Here is a 17,585-nt window from a genome sequence, read left to right as displayed (position 1 = left end):
ATGAAAACACTTCAGCACGACTGTGTCTTCTCACTGCAACGTCTCCAAAGAGGAGAACAACACCTTCCAACTTCAGACCTTCTTGAATTCAGAAGTTGACTTTGAGATGGACTAATAACCTCCAGATCTCCTCTTACAACACAATTTCATTTAGAGCACATAGTTAAAAATACAATGACAAATGACAAGTGACTGACAACAAGGTCTTTGTTTATCCATGTAATGAAGGATTTAGTGAAACCAAGACTGAAAACTGTTGATGTGTTTGAGCTCTGAAGGACTAAATGTGAGAAAGATCCAACACACACTGAGTGAAGGCCATCTGCTGTGAAAAGACACCAACACATAGTAAAGGTTTTCTTATTGAACAGAGCAGCTCCATTTCACTTCCCGGAACACATCATTCATAAGGAACACCGTCTGCTTTCACTGTCCATGAAATGAAACCTGGTCTAAATCAAAGGTGAAGGTAAAAACAAGGTTTATCATAGTAGCAGACAGACATTGACAACATTTGACTGTAATCATTAAAACAAGAACGGCGAAAATGAGGTGAAATCCAGGCCATGAAAAGTGAATGGAGTGAGAAGTTGGAATCAGGAGACGTCAGAAGAGCCTCATTGAAATATCATTAAGCTGGAAGAAATATCTCAAAGGCATCAGAGCCTCTCCAGACTCAGTAGCGAGTTGTGTTTCAGACTGAGGCCTTCAGTTGTGTCCTCCTTCATTTTATCAACCTCTTAATGCAGTTATTATAGAAGCCATCAATCATAACCAGAATCTGATGAGTCATAAATAAGGTATCTCATGTAGTGAGAATGAACTCTGTTAGTAAAGCAAAAAACACAATTTACACAATTCAACATGTTTCTTTTAACTGCAGCCACAACTGGACCACATATATATTTGGCACAACAAAATCAATACTATTGAAATAAAATGACAAAATATAGAAAATATGAATACAATGCATTTTACTCAACACAAGTATTTGTCATGTGTTCACAGCTCTGTCCTCCTTTCTTTCATCAAGAACAGTTCAATTACTCTGAGTGCCTTCAGCTGGAATAATGAGAAGAAGTGGCTGTTCACCAAAGATGGAATTTATTGTTTGTTGTGGTGATACAATTAAAAACAGGAGAAATAACCAGACTGGAGTTTGTTAATTACTCGCAGAATAGCTGGACTGGAGAACAAAAACACTTGATAAAAGAGGGTTATTTAGATTTTGTATTTATTTTTGTTCAAGTGATTGTAGAAGAGACATCATTTGAGGCATTTTCAGTAACATCTGAGAAGTTCCGAATTTCAGTTTTTGGTTATAGAAAGAAGATTTCTGTCCGTACATAAGAGGCATACATTATCATCGTCGTCGTCGTCGTCATCATCATCAATATTATTATTATTATATATTACCTATAATAATAATAATAATAATAATAATAATAATAATAATCCCGACGGGATGATAACCATTTGAAAATATGAAATGTTTTTCAGAAACTGTCCAAGGGTCATTGATCACAATCTATTCAAAGTCATTTGACTGGATGGATAGATAGATAGATAGATAGATAGATAGATAGATAGATAGATAGATAGATAGATAGATAGATAGATAGATAGATAGATAGATAGATAGATAGATAGATAGATAGATAGATAGATAGATAGATAGATAGATAGATAGGTCCCACGTTAAATGCTTCATCTTATATTCATACAATTCATAAAATACTGCAGCTTGTTGACCTCCAGGGCCTATAACAGCTATGTCTTCTCATGGGGACGTTTTGAACTCAGAGGATCACTGTGACAAGTCACTACTTTACTATCTAATAGTAAAAGCTGTTGCTTGGTTGGTAGAGCAGTGATCTCCCAGCCACTGTCCTTGGCCCACTTTGTCAGTTTGGCAATCAGTGTCCTTGATTAACAGTGTAAAATGCTTAGGGACTGCTTATGTGGTGAGAAAGTGCTCTATAAGGGAAATCATGTACTATCGAAATTATGTATTTCATTTTGAAAAGTCAAATATTTAATGTATGAAATCTTCCCAAACCATCTCTGCTGCTTCTAACAATTATAGCCAAGTGAAAACATGTGTTTAATTCAGTGAGTTATTATATTTCATTATGAAAAGAAACTAAAAGTGAATGCCTTGGAGCAGTGGATCCTCATCCAAGATGGCGGCCGTGCTCTACATCCGGGTGCTTTCGCCAGACAAACTAGGCCATTCTGCTGCGTGCGTGCCGTCTGACGTCAGCACGTCAGCTGGCTGAATGTTTACATCCAGCCGCGGTGTGTTTCTGAGCAGATCCGCTCCACAACAAAAGACTGAGAACCAGGAGGGCCGCTGAGCGCCGCTGAGACCCGGACCAGCACCCCGCATCCCCAGCAGGTACGGTCTCGGGCCGGCCGGGCGCGGCGCTCGCGCGGGCACACAGGGCCCGCCGCCGCGCCGAGCTGCGCTCCGTCCGCGGCGGAGGCTTTACTTCCAGCCGCTCGCTCTCTTCCCCGTGCCCCGGCTCTCCCAGCCCCCTCTGTCCGTGTCGTTGACCTTGTCGTGGCGTGACAGCCCGACTCTCGCACAACGCGGGATTTTTCTCGGTTCCGCGGGTTGACCGACGGCGAACCGCAGCCGGAGAGTGCGTGTTTCCTCGAAGAGACGCGAGCCGAGTGGCGCAAACATTCAGCGCACAAGCCCCGGCGCAGCAGCCCCGGTGCAGGCTGCGTGTCTGCGGGGAGACGCTGCGCTGCGGCCCGCTCGCCCACAAACACCGAGGAGAGCGGGGACGGTCGAATGTTTGAAGGAGTGAAGCTCCGGAGGGAAGCTGGTGGTTCTGCGGGGGGGTCGGACCCTGGACCCGACTAGCCTACTAAACCACTTACGTTCTACACAACAACAAGCCAGCTGCGCCCTCTGCTGGCGAACCTGCGAACAACAGCTGAACTGCAGGCCAGGGGAGTCCAGGTCTAGTCCAGGTCTAGTCCGGGATGAGTGAAGGTCTAGTCCAGGTCTAGTCCAGGTCTAGTCCAGGATGAGTGAAGGTCTAGTCCTGGTCTCGTCCTGGTCTAGTCCCGGATGAGTGAAGGTCTAGTCCAGGTCGAGTTAAGGATGAGACCGGGTATAGTTCAGGTCTTGTCCAGAACGTGTCCAGGTCTAGTCCTGATCTAGTCCAGGTCTAGTTCAGGATGAATCCAGGTCTAGTCCTGGTCTAGTCCAGGATGAGTGAAGGTCTAGTCCAGGTCGAGTTCAGAATGACTCCAGGTGCAGTCCAGATGTAGGCCTAGATGAGCCCAGGTCTAGTCCAGGTTGAGTCCAGGTCTAGTCCTGGTCTAGTCTAGGATGAGTCCAGGTCTAGTCCTGGTCTAGTGCAGGTCCAGTGAGTTGTGTCTCTGCTGGGACACGAGGAAGTTTTGTCCCGTCTCTTCATGTCACGTTTTTGAAGCGTGAGAGAAAACTGGAGCGACTGTCCACACAGAGCCCGTCCCTCTGACTGTCCACACAGAGACCGTCCCTCTGACTGTCCACACAGAGACCGTCCCTCTGACTGTCCACACAGAGACTGTCCCTCTGACTGTCCACACAGAGCCCGTCCCTCTGACTGTCCACACAGAGACCGTCCCTCTGACTGTACACATAGAGACCGTCCCTCTGACTGTCCACACGGAGACCGTCCCTCTGAGGCCGGCTAGCTAGCGAACCACCAGGCCGCCATGTTGGATTGTTTACCTTGTTATATGTAGCACCTCTGAGCCGCAGCGATAAATCCACCCTAAACAATAACGGACGGTACCGGAAAGCCACGTCTTTTCCCGGGTTGCCAGGTCTGACTCACTGTTTTCAGCTCAAACGCAACGTAAAACCTGCTCACCTCAATATAAACCAGCACAAATATCAGCCTCTGTATAGAAACTCATGTTGAAACTATAAAAAGTACCACGTGTGTATTAAAGGACATGTGTGATAAACACACAGCTGCACTCAATAACGTGACAGAAGAGGTACAGACAGAAGCAGCCTGTTCTCAGTAGAGGGACTTTTAGACTGGAGGACATTCAGGACCATGGCTGGATTGGAGGAAAAAACACTTTGAATGAAATGATGTTGGACCTCAGACTCTGATGTGGAATTGTTCACTAACTGTGCGATGTGGGACTTTTAGGAAGGGAAATGAGAAGCTTGTGTTCGGTCAGGCAGGAGTCGGTCCTTCTGGAGAGCGGGGCCGTTTTATGGTGGTCGTTGTGAAGGGAGGGTGAGAAAACTACCACTTTAGTTTCTACTTCCTCCTGCTGCTCAGTGAAGAAGAAGTGAGGACGGGGGACAGATTGAGGCTGGAGGGGACGATGTTGGGCTGGAGATTTGTGGGGGGGGGTTGCCAGTTGCAGAACGACCTTTAACATCCAACTTTCAAGTCAGTGTTTCACAACCTTGACCTTCTCAGTATTGAGTTTGTGTGTCGGACGTCTGGCCGTTTCATAAAGCGGCACGAAGCTTCACGTCTCCATTAAAAGCTCCCCGCATCTTCAGTGTTTGAGCGTCGAACAAGGACAAACTGGACTTCAGGTTAGAAACTACCTGTCACACCTCCGTTTAAGCTCCTTAAGCGACACGCCGTCGGCCGGGAGACGACACGCAGCACGTCTAATCTCACTCTGAGCCGCACGTCACGCTTCCTGAGGAGCTTCAGGTTGAGAACCTGAGAGACAAACCTCCCCCTGGTTCACTCACTGTTCACGTCCTCTTATTGTGTTTCATTTGTTTATTATGTATTTACTGAATACTGAAGAGATTGTGTGGTAGTAATAGAATTGTCATAATTAAGTTAATATTTCATTGTTAGTGTCCATGTTATTCCTTTATTCTTTAGTTTCTTTATTGCTTTTGAACTAAAATATTGGTTAGATGAAGCGATGAACCTCTAATGAACACACATCTCAGACTTTGATCTGTGTGCACTATTTTTTATTTATTTTTTAAATCAGAGTTCACACTGTTTTAACAGCCATGCAAACATAAAACTTTTTCTGAAACAAAAATGCAAAAACGATGCGTTTTCACTTGAAATGTTGTCGAGTAAACTGGGCCATAGGCTCAGTCCACACCAACCAAAACGACCTTATTTCTCCTCTGCATTCTACAAAAAAAACAACACACGTCACTATGAACACGGCTCCACACGGTGTAGTACATATGCCAGGCCTTTAGGGGGCGCTGTGACTCACCTGCTACGCCAATAATGCAGAAAAAGAGAAAACTCCAGATCCTCCTCGTACTCAGTAAACCCAACATAACGTCACATTAAGCCTGCGGCAGGACCTGGAGCCGCCATTGTGGTCATGGCGGCGTGGGGGAGAGCAGGCGATGACATCATCAAGTTGAGACTCTCCCCCGATAGCATCTGATTCCTCATCAGTCCATACGGCCGTCGGGGTCTCTTGATTTTCTTCACGTTTATAGTGTGTTGTTCTCTGCTCACACGTCTGTGTGGTTTCATTACAAAAACGAGCAACAGCACCCCCCCTGTGGCCCGGCAGACTAACTACATCCTTGTCAGTGTTTCTGCTGCTGCAGTGTAAACACACTGCTTTTTTTTTTTTTTTAATGGATTAGTTGTTGTCACATGAAATATTGTCACATCCTTATAGATTTCCCTCAAGCCGTGTCTTCCATGTCACTGATTAAAGGTTTAAACGTTCTGATGTTATAGAGTGTGTGATAGTAACAATTCACTCATTCTGCCTTCTGAACAAGTTTCTAAAGCTCCAAACTCCACAGATGTCCATTCAAACCTGCTCCCTCCTTTGAGCCTTCACCCCCACCCCCCCCCCCCCCCCCCCCCCCCCACCCACCCAACACCCCCGGGGCCCCTGATGGCGTCTGTGCTAATTTCGTCTCTGTGATCATTTCATGTGTCTTTATTATTGCGACCTTCTCGTTGTGTTGTCAAACTGCTGTGATGTTACAGTTTTCTGTCTCTCAGCTCCTAAATCAACGTTTGTCTTTTTGACACTTTGTTTCTTTGTTTGTCTTCATTTTATTTCTCTCTGTATTTGTCATCGTCTTTGCGTCTCTGGTCATTTGGCCTCGTTTCACGCCAGCTGGTGTTTCTTAACGTCCTGAAGAACATCCAGTTGTGTGTGATCTTCTCAAACGTAAGGCTGCCGTCTCCTTCCTGCCTCAGAAGTTCACTCACACGTTTGATGATGTGTGATTGGACTTAATGTTGCTGTCTTACCCAGACACAACCGCTCTGCCAGCTTTCTCCGTGTAGTTTTCATCTGGCGCTGCGTCTGCGGTTCCCACAGCAGATTGTTGACTTTGTCCTTCTGCAGGAACATGTTTGTGTTGTTTCCTCAGCAGTGTAAACAACCAGGTGAAACGGGACACATGTGAGTTGATGTGGTGTGAATAGATCAGTGGTTTTCAACTTTTTTGAGCCGAGGCACACTTTTTTCTTTGGAAAAATGTGGAGGCACACCACCACCTGAAAATGTTAAAATGTGAACCTCTGTAGCCTCTATTAACAATATAAAGTCATTCTCATCAAAGTTTTATCAACAGGAATCAAATAAATACAGAAAAAAGTATTTCCCAATTTCTTTTTTTTTTTATTTTGACTCCCTCAGTGTGAAACCTGGACCTGATGAATGAAGAACTGAGATCCTGGTTCACATTCTTCCTTTTCAAAAACTTCTCCATCACTGTCACTGACACAGTACTTTGATACAAGATGGCAGCAGCAGGTGGAGATTAACCAGACTGACGTCTTTCAGTTTCCATTTCACCGGCAAAGTTCTGTGCTGCCATCTAGTGGTGAAGAGTATTGATACATGATTACTCTTCAACACACTGCTCTCACAGCTGACAGCGGCTGTGAGAGCAAATGATTTTTAGGAAAAAAATGAAGATGGCTTCATGATGATCAGTAGACTTGAGCCGGAGAGTAAAAGGAGTGTGTATGGAGGTTCTTTTAGATCAGCAGAGGGTGAAAGATGTTTCTCTCCCAGTCAGGATGGGCGGAGCTGTGAGTGCCGGCGAGGACAACGACGACTTGGTGGACAACCTCAAAGAAGCGTACTACATCCGCTCAGACCTGGTGGAGCGGGCCTTCCGGGCCATCGACCGGGCCGACTATTACCTGGACGACTACCGAGACAACGCCTACAAGGTGAGGGTGGAGGAAGAGTGGGGGGGGGGGGGGGGTCTTCCTCACGCGGAGGCTCCCGGACGCTCGTCTCACGCCACTGTCTTGTGTAGGACTTGGCGTGGCGGCATGGGAACATCCACCTGTCGGCTCCCTGCATCTACTCGGAGGTGATGGAGGCCCTGGACCTCCACCCCGGCCTCTCCTTCCTGAACCTGGGCAGCGGGACCGGCTACCTCAGCACCATGGTCGGCCTCATACTGGGTACAGGCCGCCATCTTTGTTTGAAACGTTAGAAGAGGTCCCACACAAAACCCAGACCAGATTTAGCAAATAAAACCATTTTCGCCCTTCAGCAGCTCCTCACTTGCACTTCCTGTCTCCTGATGACCAGCAGGACTGTTCAAACTGAACAGGACAGACTATGAGAGGAAGTGTTGAGGGTTCAACTCTGAGAGCCTCCCACCATTTAAACTTCTAATCTCACACTGCCCCCACTCGGCTCCAAGTGGTACTGCAACGTTTCGTCCCAATCTGAAATTCTCCAAAATGGATCTTTCTTATTTAAGATGAAACTTGAAGGTAAAAAAAAAAAAAAATACAGAAGGTTTAATTAACACTAGTTCCATATTAAAAGAGAAAAAGAAGAAGAATATGCAGGGATCTATCACAGTAATGCAGGAAAATTAAAAGAAAAAAAATTACTTGAATATGAGTGCTTTGATAAAACAAAAATATGAAAAGTAGTATTCACACATATTAAATGTTAAAATGAGACAGACGGACGGTTCTGTCATTCACTCTTCAGACCTCTTCTGTGGACTCGCCGTCATATTTCACGTCATTATTTCAACACCATTTCATACTTTGTGGCCACAGAGCAGAAGTCAACAAGCTGCTCCTCTGGATCTGTGCCGTTAGAAACAAGAGGAGCGACACTGCTCGGTCTCAGCTCGTGTAAATGAAGAGATCGGCATCAATCTTCTGCAGATGTTTTTCTATATTTTTGACAGACATGCTCTTCTGCTGTCACATTCTCTGCTCAAACCCCCCGGGACTCTTCCAGGGCCGTTCGGAGTGAACCACGGGATCGAGCTGCATGCGGACGTCATCGAGTACGCCTACCAGAAGCTGGACTGCTTCATCAAAACCAGCGACAGCTTCGACAAGTAGGTCCCCCCCCCCCCCCCCCCCCCCCCCCCGGCGGCGTCTCCCCGACACGCAGCCTGATCCCGCCTCCTCTCCTCTTCAGGTTCGAGTTCTGCGAGCCGTCCTTCGTGGTGGGGAACTGCCTGGAGATCCCTCCGGAAAGCCGGCAGTACGACCGGGTGTACTGCGGCGCCGGCGTGCAGAAGGACCACGAGGACTACATGAAGAACCTGCTGAAGGTGGGGGGCATCCTGGTCATGCCCCTGGAGGAGAAGGTCAGTGCTTTGGTGCTGGAGCGTTCATCACTCACTGCATGAGGAGGAAAAACAAACGTCATGGGTCACCACTGTTGTTGCTGTGTTATGTTGTTGGGGTGAATCTGTTTATCCTTGTGGAGCTCTATCATGGACTGATAACACTTGTAGCTGAAACCCACACATTGGGTGCGGAATAAAATATTTATATTTAAGCTATTGAGTTATCTTATATAAAATAAGAATAAATTAAACTTGAGAATTAACAATACCCATTAATATTATATCAGTCTTTGAAATGGCCAAATGTTGTATTATATCCAAATAAAATAAAAAACAAGGTAGTTCACATACAGTATATCACATACTTGTATATGTATTCTTATAACAATAAAACAAACATACATGTGTATAAATATTAGCCTCACAACACAAAGAGGCTTCACTAAACCTCATGCAACACGAATGGCTTTTTGAAGAAATTGACTGTTTTGAAGTTCCCTGACCTCCGAGCATTGCAGGACTAATTACTGTCTTCAGTGACGCTCTGTCCAACGTCCTCTGTCTCGTAAACATTCATGCTCATCAAATGACATCATTTCAGAAGAAATAGTGATTTATTTAGATAATAGTTCATCAAGCTAGTATAGCACTGTGCTGGGCACTCAAAAGCGCTTTACATAAAGAAGCACAAATTAACAATAAAATGAAGAGTTTATGGAAAAGCCAGTTTCTTTATTCTGGCCATATTTATATATTTGTTCATGTACTTTGACGTGAAATGTGATGGATGAACCTTTGACAAGCTATTTGTTGTCCAGAATTCCACACGCGTCTCTGCCTCAAACACTGAAAACGCTGCAGTTCGCATGCTGGGCCACTAGGTGGTGTTGTGTTTGTGTGGCCAAAAGAAGCAGGCGTGTGTGTGCAGAGAACAGGGTGATGTAACGTTCAACTGTCTTTTTGTCTGTCAGCTGCAGACGTGAGGACTGAGTCTCCACGTCTGCAGCTGAAGGAAACGTTGAGAAATGTGAAATGTGCCTGGTGCTGCAGAGTTCTGATGTGTTGGTCCCAGTGGGCGGACCTCCGGGTTCAGTGCCTTGCCCAAAGACACTTGGGCACATGGAGATGGGACCTTGACCGCCCACTGGAGCTGCCGGCTCCCTGGAGAAAAGTTACTGCCTCGATATGTGACTGGACCACGTCTCTAAACGTCCCGCTCTGACAGAACAAAGTGTTTGTCCCGTGGAGACTTCCTGTTTGTCCGTCAACGCAGCGGTCCCCGACCCCGGTACCGGTCCGTGGATCAATTGGTACCGGGCCGCCCAAGAAATAATCAATTATTTCCGTTGTATTTATTATCTGAGTCTGAACAATCTTTTATTTTGAAAAATGACCGGATTCTCTCGGTTACATCTCGGTCACTTGAGCGCCAAACATTTAACCCACAAGCTAGCAAAATGAGCAAAAAAAACGACGTCTTTGGAAAGTTTCTTTCTGAAGGGGAAAAGGGTGAAGAGACAGAAGAAGAGCCGACAACTTCCAAGAAAAGGAAAGTTTTTAACAGACAGTACCAGGAGTTTTACTTGAAGTATGGATTTATCAGGTGATTCCCACAGACCAAGTCCGCTCTGCACAATATGCGGTGAACGGCTCTCTAACGAGGCAATGAAGCCTTCAAAATGGCTTCGCCACTTGGAGACCAAGCACCCTGGATTAAAAAACAAGCCCCCGGAGTCTTTTGAAGGAAAAAAACAGGAACACGAAAGACAGAAGAAATTACTGGCGGCCACCACAACAATAAATGCAAATGCACTGAGAGTTTTATTATTATTATTTGCAATATAAACAATCGACGAAGTACAATTGTCAAGCATTGACGCGGTGATAAAAGGTTGGGGACCTCTGGTCTGACGCTCCTGTTGTGTTTGTTGCAGTTGACCAAGATCACCCGTACGGGAGGGAACAGCTGGGAGACCAAGAAGATCATCTCGGTGTCCTTCGCCCCGCTGGTCCTGCCGAAGCACAACACCAACGGCCGACCCAAGACGGTCCCTCTGCGTGAGTCTGTCCTCCTGAGCTCCCGCCGCCCCCTCGCCCTCCTCGCCCCCCCTCGCCCTCCTCGCCTCACGCTGCTTCTCTTCACAGCCAAGTACGAGGTCCGGACGCTACAGGAGCTGGCTCGCATCTGCATCCGCCACACGCTGAGGGTGACCACGGACGGCGGCGACGCCCAGTCCCGGGGCCGCGGCTCCTCCTTCAGCGTGGGCCGGGGCCTCGCCGTGGCCGGGCTCCACAAGTACGGCCCCCGCTTCAAACGCCGGAGGGTCCACCGCCGCCACTGCAACGCCATGGTGCTGGCCACCAGGCAGGTGGTGGCCGGCGGCGGCATCGGCCCCGCCCCCCTGGACACCAACAACAACCAGGGGGGCGGCCAGGGGGGGAGGGGGGCGCCGGCCGAGGACGAGGAGGAGGAGGAGGTGGTGGCGGTGGAGGCCAGGCGGCAGATGAGGGGGCGGGAGAGGAGGGTGGGCAGAGGGGGCGGGGGCCGAGGAGCCGTGGTGGTGGAGGAGGAGGAGGACACGGTGGAGGAGGAGGACGAGGAGGAGGAGCAGGACGAGGAGGAGGAGAAGGAGACGGGCGAGCTGCTGCGCCCGCCGCCGGCCGTCAACGTCCTGCGGGAGAGGATCCTGGCTCTGCCGCTGCCCGAGCCCCTCAAGATGTACCTGCTCTTCTACCGGGAGAAGTGAGGACCAGGCTAGTCCTGGTCCCAGGTCCACTCCAGACCTCCACCCTGGACCATCTCCATGTCCTGTCCCTGGACCACCGTCTCTCTCTCTCGCTCGCCGCCATCTTCTCCATCGTCTCTCCTCATTCCGGCTGCGTCTTTTAGCCCCGCCCCCCGGCACCTGATGCTGGAAACGGTCAATATGTCCACTGGAGCGGGGGAGGGGGACTGTGGGGGAGGGGGGGTAAACCACCGTGGATCTCAAAAGAGACACCAAGACTATTTAGGCTCCAAACTTCCCAAAGAAACTCCGAATCGTCTCGTGGCTCCACCAACATCAAATTGGACCCGATGTCCCTTTCCTCGGTCCGAACCGCAAAACTACCACCAGACGGGACTTTCTATCGTTCTGTCCACTTTCCACAGCGCAACTGGTGTGGAGCAGAGACAAAGGCAAACAGGAGACGAGACGGGAGACGCCCTCTGTGGCTCCGCCCCTCGCCACTATTTGGACCGCCGAGCGTTTCCCTGACCGTCGTCACTTTAATTCAACGAGTCCAAAACAAACCAGAGGGCAGAATTATGTCCTTCTGTCTTCGACACCAATTCCTCCCGTGCAGGGTCACTGGAGCAACACAGCTCCAGTCCTTCACAGGACAAACACTCACATTCACACCAAGAGGTTACTTTTACGGTCACCGGTTCAATTCCTGGACGGGGGGGGGGCGGACGGAATTCTGTCTTTTCCATACAGAGCTTTGAGTTTCTGCTAAATCCTAACTTTAATCCATCTAAGATCTCTTCAAGTTAACCATGTCTGACTAAGTTTTATACTTTAAACCTCATTTAAAAAAATGAACAAACTCAGAAAAGAAAGACGTTCCCTTCATGTGTGGCGCCGGTGAAGCTAGCATGCTAAGCTACTTGTAAATGTCGGGCGGCGTCTGTTGGTGGAACAAACACACAAAACAACAAAAAAAACCAAGCTGCTGTTCACACTCTCTGTGTCATTATGTCCATGTAACGTCCCGCACATCCTCTTTTCTTTTTTCAAAACAAAAGCAGAAGCAGTTATCTCCTCCGTTGTTCTGAGACGTGAAGTCGCCGTCCGCCGAGTGAACTCTGGATCGCCGTCATTTCAAAGCTCCCGCACAAGAAGCCGGCTGAGCTTCACGTTAGCGTTTTCTATGCACATGCTCCACCTTTCCTCCACCTTTCCTCCACATGAAGCGGAACAAGCAGATTAAATCCTCCACTTTACTAATATTCCATCTTACTGACGTAAACCAGCATGATACAAACACTTTCTCTCTCACTGTGTTCTCTTTGATTTCACCAGACTTGAAGTGGCGTGTATATACGGAACTGTTCTATGTTTTGTTTTGTGAATCGAAAAAAAAAGAAAAGAAAAGAAAAACGGTTTTAATGTATCTTTAATTTAAAAAGTAAAAAAAAAAAAAGGATTTTCTGTTGTGGATTCTAGTTAGATGGGGCATTATTCTCCCTTCTCTTCATCTTTTTACAAACTTTCTGCTTCCTTCTGTGCCAAACTTCAGTCCGTGGAGGAAGTCGCTCATGAGGAAACGAGTCGCTGGTCAGTTTGTGTCCAGAGAAATGAAGCAGTGGGAAGGAAAGGTTCTGGTTCTGGTTCTGGTTCTGGTTCTGGGAGCTGCTGTGTTGAACATTCCTCTGGTTCTGGCACTCCTCTGCTGAATGTCTTTTTCTTTTTCTATAACGTTACCTTTCAGTGAGAATGACGTGTGTGTTTTTAAAAGTTGAGCTGTATTATTGACTGCTGAAGATTAAAACTTCATTCAAATTCTATTTTTTTTTGGGTGCGTTTTCTTATTAAAACAAACAAACTGGCATTTAATGCGTTAAAATGCTGTAAATGATGGTGGAATTGGTTTTTATGATCAATAATAAACATTAGGGAAAAAAACTTGTAATATTTATATTTGTACACACAAGGTGTGTGTGAGGGTTTTAATTTAAAGAGAGTGGATTCAATCTTACAATAAATGAGGTGAAGCTCAAACTGCAACACTCGAACATTCTGAGCTGTTGAAACAAGAAAAGATAAATAAATGAATACCAACTTCAAGATGGTACATTCATTTTATGATTAAAAAAAGTGAAGGGATGTTACTTCGACTCAACTTTATTTCCATGAACAAAGCACCTTCAAAAGAAACACTGTTAAAATAAAGTGCTGTACATAAATAGACATTAAAAACAAAGCACAAACATAAAAAAAAAAAAAAAAAGCCAATAATAACGGGACCAGAATCTTGGGCCAAAAACGTGCGCAGCTGCAGTTCAGGTTGAAAAGCTGACGGGCTTCGGAAGCAGAGCGGCGATGGATCAATAATGTTTGCTGGAACATCAGATAATAATCCTGATCATAATCATAATGACAAATGACACCAAAGAAGAATGTGAAAAAGCTCAAATATGTGAACGTTTGTAACCCGAGAGAGACGCTGCTACCAGTCCAGCTTCATGTCTGCTTTGCTCCACACATATTTCCCTCCTCTCCTCAGAAACATCTTCTCGTCGAAGCCGCTGAAGCAGATGGCCTCCTTCACGCCCACGTCCAGGATGGATTTCGACGGCTCCTTCTTTCCTCCTCGACAGTCCAGGAAACGCATCTGGATCAGAAGGAAACAGGACGTGAGCTGCTGAGCCAGTGACAATATCTATAAAAAAAATATATATTTCCTGCTTGATTTAGTTCGGGGCTCTTTGCCCCCCCCCCCCCCCCCCCCCCCCCCCCATAGTGGCTCCGTGAACATTTCACAAAATTACACCGAAATAAACATTTTATCTGGTTTTCGTTTTAATGGTTGGTTTAAAAACGGCCAACCAGCCATTTACTGAACGAATTCAAAATCTGGTCAGACGTCAAGAGACTTAAAGGAAATCAATAACCGACACTTGGAAAGTTTGGCTCTCGGGACAAATCCAGCTGTTTTCCTCTGCAGTGTGGCGTTGGCCCTCGTTCCCCTTTGCTTTTTAATATCACATTAGAACGTTTAGTAAGTGGTGTCAGGAAGCAGGCAGATATTAACGGCATGAGGCTCATACATTTACCTTTCAGAGTGGTGATGGATTGTTTTGGATGGATTAAACTAAACAAGGAGCCTGAAGCATTTCTTAAAATCTAACTTCAGAGGCAGTGAAAAAGACTGAAGGCCAACACTGATTCCTGGAAGACGCCAGATAGATCAGTCAATGCAGAAACATTTTACATTCAAGAATCCCTGAAAAATATTAAGGAAGATAAAAAGTGTTTGCTGGACCCGCAGCATTCCTGTTTATGCTCCCATCTGTCAAAACAATCAGTTTTGCACCTGGACATTCAGAGGCACTTTTCACAGTCTGGAGGGAGAAACTCTTTATGACTTGTACATTAAAGGCCAGTTCGCCTCATTTCAGCAGAAAAGTATTAAATTTTATATCCCAAAGTCACATTTGTATTGTTGCCTTCGGGTTATGTTTAAAAAGAAATTGTCCACATTATGAGTCCTCGCCCGCCATTCGGCCTTTCATTGAGACGCTCCCGCTCTGCAGATCGCAGGAAACTGATAACACGTTTTTGTAAATAGTTTCTGTCAGTTCCGGAGTCCTCAGACCAGATCAGGGAAGCCAAAGAGCTCTGGGAGGAGGCCATGTCCGGGATACATTACTGTTCCATGAATTCACCCTACAAGTTCACCTCCAGGGACATTTGACTCAATCACTTGTCTGCAATCTTTGGTTGCTCAACAGGAACTTTCGCCAGGTCACAGGTCTTACAAGCTGCTCTGCAATTAGCAACGGTAGTTGCTACGAAACACATTCTTCTGGTTTGGAAATCAGTTGTTTAACAATTGAAAGTGTGTTGTACAGATGGAAAGGCTGCACCTGATATCCGAATGAAGACCAGTGTTAATATAATAGTGTATTGCACCGCATTGTTCCTGTCCTGTTCCTGTGCCATTGTTCTGCACTGTTCCTGTCCCGTGTTTGTGTTCCGTCGCCTAGATAAAGCGAAAATGAAAATAAAGTAGTGGCGAAAAGGACGAGATCAAGTACGTACATATTCATCCAGGATCAAGTAGGAGTTCCTCATCTGTGGGGGAGAAACATTGACAGGTGGTCAGTGTGCTTGTCCCGACGCGTCCACGTCTTCCCCCCCAGAGGACTTTTCCCCATGTCCAAACCTTCTCGTTGGACTCGGGGACGAGGCAGGCCACGCCGCTGTGTCTGTCCAGGAACTCCTGGAACTGCTGCTCGCTGATGACGAACCTCTCCGCCTCCCTCAGGGCCTCGTCTCCGGCGTTCTCCCCGTCGATCAGCAGACACTGGAACACCTGGACACAGTGGCCACACGGGGTGAGTCCACCTCTGGACACAGTGGCCACACGGGGTGAGTCCACCTCTGGACACAGTGGCCACAGGGGGTGAGTCCGCCTCTGGACACCGAGCCGCCCTCACCTTCCAGCGCACCGGGTCCAGCTGGCCGATCTGCTCGCTCATGTCCTCGTCCACGTTGAAGGTGTTGATGACCGAGTTGATCTTGAAGGCCACCTTGTAGCGCCGGCACCAGGTCCGGATCTTGTAGAGGTTCTGCAGGTGGCTCTTCCTGCCCTGAGTTCGGCCGATCAGCTGGTTGGTGTCTTCGTCGAAGCTGTCGCAGGAGACGGCCAGGATGTCCAGGAAGTCTCCTGCCGGAGGCCCAGAGAACGTGGAGCTCAAACATCGGCTCTCTGCTGTTTTCCCAGACGTTACAGTGTGGCGCTTAAAGTTCCTCAGTCTTATGTCATACAGTGTGACGAGTTTGCAGAGGTCAGATTCTGTTATTCTTTGGTTTTTTCACAGTGGTGAAGGAACGTGGGACCGATGTGTCCCGAGTGGCGAAGACGCCGAGGTTTGAATGTTAATACATCAGCAAGGTGTTTAATGGTAAATTAGGACTCTGTAACAACAATCAGCAAGACAATCAGGATCCAGTGGTCTGAAACCATCGGCTCCTGTGCTATTTAAAGTAATGAACTCATCATAGAGACAATATCATACAGTCTGAGGGAACTTTCAGATTCAGAATGAACCTTAGAGCAGCCCATCGGTTCTGAACCCAAACAAAACCATCAAGCACTGACATAAAATCCCCAAATCCTAAATGCTTTAGTGAAATTTTTTTTACGTTTTTTCTGAAATTGCCCACATTTCATGGCATATTTATGATAAACAATACAAAACAAGTTTCATTTGACCTTGTCTTCAGATTCGTGTTGTTTTTGGGCTGGATTGTTTCTGCATGTTTAAATGAGCAGCAGGGGTTCATGCTCATGTGATTTCATTAGCAGGCAGAGTTGCAGAAAGTCTCTATGATAACCAGTCTAGGTTTCCTCATACTTCAAGGTGTTTGCTCCAGAGTCCTGCGTCCCACCATCGCTCCACACCACTGATGAAAGACAAGATTGCAGCAGGATGATGTGCAACACAACAAAACAACCCAATCAAAAGGACAAAGGTGTGTGACTATCTGAGAGAACTCAATGCAGACTGTGTGTTTTGACAAGAGACACGCCTCAGAGAGTGAACAACAGACTGTCGGGAGACAAAAGGCTGGGCAGGACTTTGTTTACTTCAATACCAAAGCAAGAAGAGCTGCGATCCTTAGAAACGAGAACGCTCCTTCTGCCGTTGACCTAAAGGGCAGGAATATTCCTGCCCCCCGATTCTGATGACTCTGCATTGATCCAAAATCATCTCTGTGGCCGTCATGGTTCCGTCAGCGGGTTCAAACTCAGAGGCGACGAGACGTTCGCCGAGTTTTCAATCCTCATATTTTATTAACTGAAAACACACACCAACACACACCAACACACACCCTGCTGCCTCCGCTGACACCTGATGTGTGTGTCCTCTTATACCCGGGCAGCTCCTCCATTCGTCTTCTTCTTTTGGGTTTCATGGGCAGAGAGGTAATTGAGCACCTGGCTCGCCTCTCTGACACAACCTCCTGGCTCAGAGGTCTGCAGCCTTTCTGACCAAAAGAGCCGTTTTTGTCTCTTTCCAGCAAATCAAGTTCAACTGGAGCCACAAAGCACGAACCAGTGACTTTAGGCTGGACCTCCCTACGACATTCCTGCTGGATGGCGTCTAGGTGGCGCTACAGAGCTCATTTTGACACTCCAGGGGTTGATTTTTTTTTTTTTCTGAATAAAATTTTTCACCAGACTTGATGAGGCTGGCAAATTTTGTTCTTTTTTAGGCATTTAGGGGAAATGAACAATGAAGAAGAAGAAGAAGAAGAAG

At 46.9% G+C, this 17,585-nt stretch overlaps 2 protein-coding genes across 3 annotated transcripts in view; one reads left to right on the top strand and one right to left on the bottom strand.

Annotated features, from left to right (window-relative positions):
* Positions 1 to 2,263: 2,263 nt before the first annotated feature.
* pcmtd2b (protein-L-isoaspartate (D-aspartate) O-methyltransferase domain containing 2b) lies at positions 2,264 to 11,486 on the top strand. Of its 2 annotated transcripts, none has more exons than XM_080496240.1 (7): positions 2,264 to 2,398; positions 7,012 to 7,172; positions 7,262 to 7,412; positions 8,215 to 8,317; positions 8,401 to 8,572; positions 10,489 to 10,612; positions 10,700 to 11,486. In XM_080496240.1, exons 2-7 carry the CDS (start codon positions 7,017 to 7,019, stop codon positions 11,299 to 11,301), a joined length of 1,308 nt encoding a protein of 435 aa, XP_080352366.1. In that variant the 5' UTR covers positions 2,264 to 2,398; positions 7,012 to 7,016; the 3' UTR covers positions 11,302 to 11,486. The 2 variants fall into 2 exon arrangements, with proteins under 2 accessions (XP_080352366.1, XP_080352367.1); XM_080496241.1 differs by having other exon boundaries at positions 2,358 to 2,398; positions 7,016 to 7,172.
* Positions 11,487 to 11,539: 53 nt separating this feature from the next.
* Positions 11,540 to 17,585, bottom strand: part of rsad2 (radical S-adenosyl methionine domain containing 2) — a 7,239-nt gene continuing 1,193 nt past the window's right edge. Inside the window, exons 3-6 of the mRNA XM_080497098.1 lie at positions 15,759 to 15,988; positions 15,485 to 15,634; positions 15,361 to 15,393; positions 11,540 to 13,930 (exon numbers count right to left, since the gene is read on the bottom strand). Of these exons, the coding sequence (XP_080353224.1) occupies positions 13,766 to 13,930; positions 15,361 to 15,393; positions 15,485 to 15,634; positions 15,759 to 15,988 (578 nt within the window). The 3' untranslated portion in view covers positions 11,540 to 13,765. The remainder of the gene's footprint in view (positions 13,931 to 15,360; positions 15,394 to 15,484; positions 15,635 to 15,758; positions 15,989 to 17,585) is intronic.

This window comes from Blennius ocellaris, assembly GCF_963422515.1.
Source record: "Blennius ocellaris genome assembly, chromosome: 5".
NCBI classification, from domain to species: Eukaryota; Metazoa; Chordata; class Actinopteri; order Blenniiformes; family Blenniidae; genus Blennius; species Blennius ocellaris.
This window is presented reverse-complemented; position numbering and strand designations above follow the sequence as displayed.

Bases quoted from the DNA above. Each gene is read 5' to 3' on its own strand.
- pcmtd2b (XM_080496240.1), top strand. From the start codon at position 7,017: ATGGGCGGAGCTGTGAGTGCCGGCGAGGACAACGACGACTTGGTGGAC. The intron at 7,413-8,214 runs GTACAGGCCGCC...GGACTCTTCCAG, and splicing joins CATGGTCGGCCTCATACTGG to GGCCGTTCGGAGTGAACCAC. The intron at 10,613-10,699 runs GTGAGTCTGTCC...TTCTCTTCACAG, and splicing joins ACCCAAGACGGTCCCTCTGC to CCAAGTACGAGGTCCGGACG.